Source organism: Erpetoichthys calabaricus, chromosome 6 (genome assembly GCF_900747795.2).
Source record: "Erpetoichthys calabaricus chromosome 6, fErpCal1.3, whole genome shotgun sequence".
NCBI classification, from domain to species: domain Eukaryota; kingdom Metazoa; phylum Chordata; class Cladistia; order Polypteriformes; family Polypteridae; genus Erpetoichthys; species Erpetoichthys calabaricus.
The window spans coordinates 179,058,184-179,067,242 of NC_041399.2; the positions used below are offsets into that span (position 1 = coordinate 179,058,184).

General features: G+C 32.5%; 1 protein-coding gene across 3 annotated transcripts in view; it reads right to left on the reverse strand.

Moving 5' to 3' along the window:
* dnajb6b (DnaJ heat shock protein family (Hsp40) member B6b) overlaps positions 1-9,059 on the reverse strand; it is a 110,216-nt gene that overhangs the window by 86,244 nt on the left and 14,913 nt on the right. For all 3 annotated transcript variants that reach the window (XM_028804144.2, XM_051929126.1, XM_028804149.2), the window contains exons 2-5: positions 5,682-5,776; positions 3,020-3,129; positions 920-985; positions 581-685 (exon numbers count right to left, since the gene is read on the reverse strand). In XM_028804144.2, coding sequence (XP_028659977.1) covers positions 581-685; positions 920-985; positions 3,020-3,129; positions 5,682-5,746 — 346 coding nt within the window. In that variant the 5' untranslated portion in view covers positions 5,747-5,776. The remainder of the gene's footprint in view (positions 1-580; positions 686-919; positions 986-3,019; positions 3,130-5,681; positions 5,777-9,059) is intronic.

Genomic DNA, 9,059 nt, shown 5'->3' on the forward strand with positions numbered 1-9,059 from the left:
ACAAAAAATCTGTCTTTAGCAATATACTCAAAGCTACATGTCGAAGTCAAATGCTGATTGAAGTGCTGATTGTCTAGTTTTACTTTGCTGTATGCATATCTATTATTTTGCCACTTTCAATAAAGAACTATTATTATTGCTAGTATTTTTACTTAATGAAAAAATGTAAGCATAAAAGTACAAGTTTAAAGAATTGTCATTAACCATGCTATTTCTCCAAATAGGATAAATATTTCTAATAAAGCAAAAATGAGGAAGAAAAAAATTCAAAGTAGCCTACAATGCATTTCAACAGATATTAATAACCTCCTCTTCATTGTACATCAAAGGTTATGATCCTCACATGCATCCGAGATTTTAACGCTTCATGTAAAAAGCACTATTATGTTCCTTTGTTGCTAAATTTTTTGAGAACGGCGATGAAAATTTAGATTCATTCAGTAACTGCTATAAAAACAGGCTTCTGAATGCCACAGAACTGAATTATTATTTATTTTGTAGCCCAAGATTTTTGTGCACATTACCAACTATGACAAGTCTGCCACCATGTAAACTGTAAATCACTGGCTATAATACCTACCAAAGAAATCTGCAAAAGGATCTCGACCTCCAAAAAATTCCCTAAACACATCTTCTGGATTACGGAATGTAAATCCAAAGTCATATCCATCATGAAATTGCCCACCTTTAAAAAATTAATGACAAACAAATTTGAAATTTAAGAGAAAAAAACAACATCTACTTTAAACTGACCACAGACCTGAAAGTAGGTTCTTTTAAAGTATACTACTCTCTATATATATATATATATATACACACACATATATACTGTAACATAATGAATGCTACTATAACAAGAATACAAGATAAAAATAAAAAATATAGCAAAAATCAGTGAAATAATATTTCTTAAACATACCTCCACCTCCACCTCCACCAGTCAACCCTTCTTTGCCATAACGATCATATATGTCACGTTTATTGGCTATAATTGAAAAAGTAAATGTTATTAGTTCTGACAGTACAAAAACATGATTTATTACACCAAATTACTTTACTTCGATAGTATAACTTTCAATATCATAAGATTAGTTATTCTACTTTCCTCTTCCCTGGTAACTCAACTGCAGGGTTTTCATTTTCTGCCTCCTTATTATCTTCCACTTCATCACAGGTAAGACATTTGACAGCTTGCACAACAATGCAGTGCAGCAGAGCACATGCAACAATAACAATGTAGCATTCAATTACCCCCAGTGATGTGTAGAGATGGAAACTCCTAGACTGTACTAAAACACACTGCACTTCCTGAATGGTGCATGTGTTTAATTACTCCTTGCTTTATCCAGAGTTTGGGGATTCAGCACTGGTGTTAGCATGTATGTACAAAGTAGATACTTGCTGACACCCAATAGCCACAAACCATCGAGTGCATCAAGACTGAATTAAGGAATGGCTTACACATCTCACCAGCCCTCAGTAGGACTCAAAGCGCGATTGTGGAGTTGGGAAACAACTGCTCTAACTAACAGGAAAAAATGACCAAGACCACAAACTTCAAAGCTAGTGTGCCTTTCAAAGGTTTCAGATTGAGGTATATGGCATCACCATTCTTACCGGGGCACTAGTGAATTTTCTTGAACTGTAATGAGTGGGCTCTGTCTTTTGTGTGCTGAGCTGCAGACAAAATTCAAATCAGAAAGTTCTTTGTGAATAAAAACTAGGTTTTTAATTTACAAAAAAGTGCACATACTACTTTAGTTAAGAAGAGTTTTGAAAAATTGTCTTTAATTAGTGAACAATGTTAAAATGAAGTTAATGGAGTACTTAAGCATTACAATGCTTTTAGGAATCTAAACAGGTCCATAACATTACTAATAATGTGTGTTAAATAGCAAAAAAAGCTGATGATTACTAGATTTTGGGATCGACTAGTCACTTGAATTAACAGGCATACCCATTATGATTATTTTACATTTCAAAGGAGGAAGCAAAATAAAATAATTGTGCAAAATCATACATTATATTAAAAGCTATTATAAAACTTGTGGTCTTCTCAAGATCCTTCACTATTTTAAGTACACCATGAGTTATCTCTGCATACTTAGGACCATAAATTCATTGGGCAAGAATTATCAAATGATTATTATTTTTTCTACAAATTTACATTAGGATATAAAGATCACTTTTATTACGAAAAATGCTTTTACATGGATACTCCATCAAAAATTAAACTTTATCTGTTACTTATCTGGTGGTGTTTGCAGTGATGGCTAATCGTTTTTTCAGTGTTTTCACTGAGAACGGAGATAAAGTATCTGATAAAGTGGGCTTAACAGAGGTCAATGCTGAATAAAAGCAAATGACAATAAAATGACCATGAAAAAAATAAAATCTAAGTTACCAGAGTGGCACAAGTCACATGCCTATTTTTGGTGAAGCATTGTTTAAAAAGCCATTTATGGGCAATTCTCTTACAAACCACTGCCATTTATGGAAAATTCTCTTAAAAACCACTTGGAAGCAGATTCAAAAAGAAATGAGCCCCTGAAGTGAACATGAAGCTGACTTTTGAGGGTTTCCAATGTTCTACAGTCTACCATACTACCTGGTAATTTATTCCATTTATCTAGAGTTTTCACGTATACATAACTTACTTTTAATCAGTTTCCATCTGTGTTGGCATTTTTTGTTGAAGAACTCATTTTAAAATAACAGCTTCAATAGGCTGTACTAATTCCCTTTATAATTTTGTGGACTTCTAAAATAACTTTTTGTTACATTACTGCAATTTGATTCTCCATAGCATAATATGAGTAAATGAAATCATATCCATGTGCATGTAGTGTTTTTGTATTTGTGTTCAAGTGTGCAAGAGTGTCACTCTTTCATTGGCATACAGAAAGAAACCTTGTTTATAATGGTAATAACACATACCATTTGTAAAAGGAACATAGCACAAATGTTACTACCTCACTCAAGAAATTGCATTAAATCTAAAAGACAAGCTAGCACTTACAATCTGAAAGAACTTCATAGGCTTCAGAAAGTTCCTTGAATTTTCTCTCTGCTTCATCTTTGTTTTCTGGATTCTTATCTGGATGCCATTTAAGTGCAAGTTTTCTGTACCTGTTATTTTAGCAACAGATGAAGAATAAAACTGTTCACTACAGTTTTAACTTTAGGTAGAAATTAATACTTAATGTTTCAAATACTAATAAAAATACACAATGATACAATAACAAATTTTAATGTACTGGTATTGTCTTAATCCCTCATCGCTGCCTACTTTTTCCAAGTCAAATGAATATTTTCCATTCAGTTAAATGATAATTATTGAAAATAAGAACTAGAAGAAAAACTATACAAGCAAATGTAAATTCTCATTTACTTCAATCTGTAAATTTATGGTAAAACCAATGATACAAGAATGATTGTAAAAAGAAAGAATGGATTAAGGTTTTGCAGAATGATTTGCCCATTCTCAGGAAAACCAAAAAAAAATGTTTAATGACAAGATTAATCAAAATAGCTGCCAAATGGCAACCTTTACACATTTATTTAGTCCTGCAATAGGCTTTTCACACAAAATTTACTCGGGTGTATTGTTTCTGTGTAGAAAACAAAAAGCACTATCAGTTAGCTCTCCACAAGTTCAAAGAAAATAAATACTGTATTGTTAAATGAACACACTACTTTGCTTAATTATTAAATGGATACTGTGCTTATGTTCAAGTCAAAAATCTAAACATACATACATTATTGTAATTTTTAAAACAGACTTTAAAAGTCTTGATTGTACTGATTTTTAATTGAGAGAGTCCCAAGTATTCACACTCTGTCTTGTAATATCTGGAATATAAATGTGAAAGGCTCTGGTCACCCACTTATTTACAATAGCTTTTACCGGATAGGTCCAAATTCTAGGGCTTGCCAAGACGACTGTGGTGTAGTGATAAAAAAAGCTAAGGCAAGCTGTTCACTTGCATATGCAAGCAATTTATGCTCATTTCAATTCACCACTTTTTAATCACTATTTATCTTGACTACTATTTTAAAATTCCACTAAATTATAAACCACTTTCACTCTGTTTAGTATATCAATAAAATGTTACAGACAACATACAACTTACTACAGAATGTCACTGAGGAAATACCAAAGAATTCACTATATTCTTAAAGAAATGTCTCTTTGGCACAGATCATCTTCTAGCAGAAAACCATCTGAGCATACACAGAAACACAATACTAAATGATCTGAAAGAGTTAATTTACTCAAAGTTGTTGGGAGGAGAAAGTTGTTCTCAGGAGTGTTGTTACTGATGTCCACTCTTTTGATAACATCCAACCTTAGCATTCAAAACTTAAGGTAGGTAGGTAAGTGGTGAAAGAAGTATACCTGTGTTCCAGATATAACTAGGACAACCAGGGACCGTAAGCTCTATGATGATGAACAAAAAATGGAAGCCAGCAATTTTCAAATATAAAAAAGAACTGGTGATTTACTATTGTCCATCCTTTTTAATCCAACAAAATTCCTGCTTCTAGTATGACTAAATTGTTTGAATTTCTTTTTCACTTTTCAGGCTGAGAGGTAGAGTTTTCAAAGTCCATCCACATAAAAAACTGGCTCTCATCATGTGGCTGTGTATATTTTAACCTGCTTGGACATTAATAATAATTAACAATTTTTTGCATAATAAGGACACATTATGGTGTTAGGCCATGGTGAGTGCATATTTTTAAACAATAAAATGTACTGAATTTATGACCTATCAGTGTCATCCACTTCACTGCTCGTGGACTATGTACTAGAATTAAGATGGCAAATAAGCATATTTATAAGTGATTGCACATTGGCAAGTACAAAGCTGTGAAAATAAATCTCAGCTATAAGCAAACGTATAAAAGAGGGCTGTATAGCTCACACAGCTTAGAATTATACATGGAAAAGAAATTCCTAAAATGATAGAATAACTATGTATTTCAGTTATATTAATTTCACATGTTTTTAAAATCAGTGTGATCTTGGAGAAAATAAGTATTTATGCTGTTTAAAGCTTTTATGTTGATATTTAAAAAGAAACACTGCACAACAGTTAAAAACACAAATAATAATAGTTAAAAAATAAATTACATGCATATAGCAATATAAAACAATAAAATCAACTTTACAGCTAAACTATTAAGTTAGTACAAAAGCAGAATAATCAGTTTGAAAGATTAGGTAATGAGAAACATTTCATGCAAATACAATACACATCTCACTGTAACTAAACAGGCCACCAGAACCTTTCCAAATGCACTGAAAAAAATTGGAGAAAGTTACCAGTAATTCTATCCCAAAAGAAATGCATACACTACAAACATCAAAATGAAGGCACAAATCTAGCATTTTCTGATTTTTTTTAAACCAAGAGTTTCAAAGTCTGAAGAAACACTTAAGACATGACAGTAAAGTAAAGCAAATGACTGTAAAAAGAAAACAAAAAAGTTTAAAGTTTAGGAAAAACCCTGCAAGCACATAAACTCTATGTCATGTCTATCAGCTCAACTCAGCTTAACTCTAAGTACATATACTTTAGAGCTATTGATAAAAAAGCATTTCAGGGAAAAGCATTATAAAAACAAACAACATTAAATTTTAAAACATACATACACAGGACAAAAAACATACTTACGCCTTTTTAATATCGTCTTGAGAAGAATTTTTTGACACCCCCAAAATCTGATAATAATCCACCATCTTTACTGAGAGTTTATGTTAGTGGAAGAACTATAAAAAAAAAGAAAAACATGATTAAAATTATAATCAATGTAGAAATAAAAGGAAATGAAATAATGGACAATAATTGTTGAATTATTTCACAAATAATCAACCCAGAAAATGGTAAACAGTTCCAGAAAATGTCTCATATAAAATACATCTTAAAACACAGAAGACTGAAAACAAGAAGTTTAAGAAATTAGGGTATACAGGTCAACACTGGTCTAAGGAGGAAAGATCAGATGCCAGCAGAGTTTATTTTTGTAGGAACTATTCACGATAGAGAAACAAATATTAGTCATGTGATTACAAAAATCAAAACAAACCCAGTTCTCTCTCCACTTACAGCAGCTCGGGATAAAACCAACCAATTGAATAGCTTACTGTACAAGAATAAATACTAACAAATTATTTGGATAAAACTCCTTTCCTGAACAGCTATTCATTCCCAGCCAGAAGTTATCTTCTCTTATTATCAATAAAGCCAATTAATGTAGTGATTTTGGCTCCTTTATTGGCTTTAGTAAGCTAAAGACTGACTTAATACTTGAGGTGATATGATGAAGCATACACCTAGTAAAGCAAGGTCATATTCATTGTGTTAAAAAACATGGGGGCTCCGAGCTTGTTGCAAAAAAGACAGGTGACATAATTTATGCCAATGAATATTTTTTAAATCAGTTCCTTCCTGATCTATACAGATAATCCATCACAATCAGTTTCTATTACAAATACATGGCCCATTGTCTACACTGAAAATGCACATTCTCCTCTACTATAAACAAATGCATATACAGAAAACATGACTTTCATCATGGTTAATCACAAAAAATGTTGTTAATGTTAATTTAGCAGTTATTTTATTACTTAATAATAAAAGCTCTCTCCAAGAACAAAGACACTGAGACTTGCTCCTGAAGCTACAGTAAGCTTGGAAGTAGTGGTTATAGGTAAGTGCCTACTGGCTTGGTGACACACACAATGCTAAAAATGAGAGGCCCCGGGTGGGTATCTGGACACTTACAAGCAGGCAACAAAGCAAAGTACAGATGAATTAAAAAAAAAAAAAAAAAATGCTTGTCTCAATGTGACCCTGAGCTGCAGAGATAAACACTGTTGCCTGTTTGCATGTGACTAAAAGACATTTGATTTTTTTAAGATATGTAGGATTTGGTAGAGTTTTTGAAGTCCACCACACATAAAAAACTGCCTTCCATCATGTCACTATGTATATGTTACACTGTATTGGCATAAATAATGATTAACCTGAAGTGGTACACTGCAACCGAGTTCAAATGGGTAACTTTAATACTTATAGGTTAATGATCGGGACAGCCTTGAATCTGAATTTCACTAATGCGTAGATACTTAAATTCTGAACCGGTCATGAATTTCAAAGAATATTCACCATTTTCAAACAAAAGTTGCTTATAATTATAGCCAGGGCCAGAAGCTATACATTCTGAACACTTTTGTAGAGAAAACACAACTTTTAGCAGATGCCCATGTCCAATTCAACCATCAACTTTGTAGTGAGATTACCTAAATTTGTGAGGATTCACATAATGATCAGTCAATTCACGACCATCTGGTGTTGAGCTGGCTCAGGTGGACAGTGTGTTACAAAAACTTGGAACCTATACAAAGGAGATACAAAGCTCTCTACCATGGTACCTAATGTTTATTAGTTATTGAATTTAAGCATTGGAATTTGGGTATCCAACACACTTTTAGTTATTCATGCACACTCAATATTTATAATCCAAAACTTTCCCACAGATATTTCCTGACAAGAAATCTGTCAGGTTTTAAACATATCTAACCTCTTTGTCAAACTAGCAAATTTAAAACCTACAGAAATATCCCTTCAGTACACCAAATAGAATCCAAACAAAATTCAGTAATTCTTTGAATAATGCAATCTTACAAACTTAATACTGATTTAAGCACTTGTGTCTTCTCAGGAAAAATGTATTTTCAACAAGACACTTAAAAATTGGAAAAAAATGAATAGAGGAGAGAGATGAGGAGGTAAGACTGAAGAAGACACGAAGAAAGACTGGGGTCAAGAAAATAAAATATTTAGCTTAAAAAGACACACTGATGCTGGAGTAGCACAGTTAAATACACAATTAAAAAGTAGAAAACAAAATTAAGGGAAAACACGAGATAAAATAAAGATAAGCCACTGAAGGCCTGTATTTTTAAACATTTCACGCACAGGCTTTATGTTGTATAGTTTAATGTACACTTTTATTCTACCTACAGATGCTGAAATTCCTCCTATGTGGTATAATTTAAGGAAGAGCTCCTACCACTAATTTCAAGCCCTATTTACACCTAGTAGGCCAAAATATAATGGGGAAAGGGGATCACAAAAGGTCAAGGAAGACCGCGTTAAGCTACAAGTGAATAAAACATTTTATGTGCTGGCAGTAAACCAGTTTTATTTAGTCAAAAAATGTAAGCCAAATGGACATTTATTAATTTAACTAGGTCAAAACACAGGCACCATCTCTCACTTTGTCTCAAAATTACTGTCACGAAGCTGCTCTACTTATGTTGGTCTGAAAAATCCTATGGAAAACAGTATCCTCAAAACACTGCAGATAATGATTTATATATGCAAATACACTTTGTATTTTTTGCTATCTGCAGTAACGCTCACCACTTGCAGATAATGCAAACCCCCAAAGAACTAGAAGGAAGGCTCTACAAAGTCATTCAGATGACATAAGCTTTTTTTAGTCCACTAAAAACAATGCAACAATGTATTATGCAAGTCACACCAACCCCAAAACCAAAGACAAACACCACAGAAGACAAAAACCACACAAACCCACAAACACTAACAATTTATATCAAAACAACTCAGTGATAGTATTAAAGTATATGACACTTTAATCTAGAAGTACTGTACTGTTTTTTTTTTTCTTAAATGAAGATTAATGGAGGCTGCTTATTCTCCTGTCATGGAATGCGTTTGTGATTTACTTTTTCTTTCACACTGTATATAGTTGCACTGAAATAGTAAAGCAACTATTAAACATTTTTATATTTGCTTATTCTAGAAGACACTGTTCAATATTCAATGTTGCTTATACACTTCACAGTACAACTGAAAACGTATTGAGCAAAAAACATACAATTAAATCAACTTTGAGGGAAGCCTCTCCTACAAGATGAGAATTTTTTCAATTCAAGATTCCACTTTACCAAAAATTAATAAAGGATAAAAACAATCTAATTTCAAGTTAATTGCAATAAGTCTCTTTGGAACTCTTATCCTTTT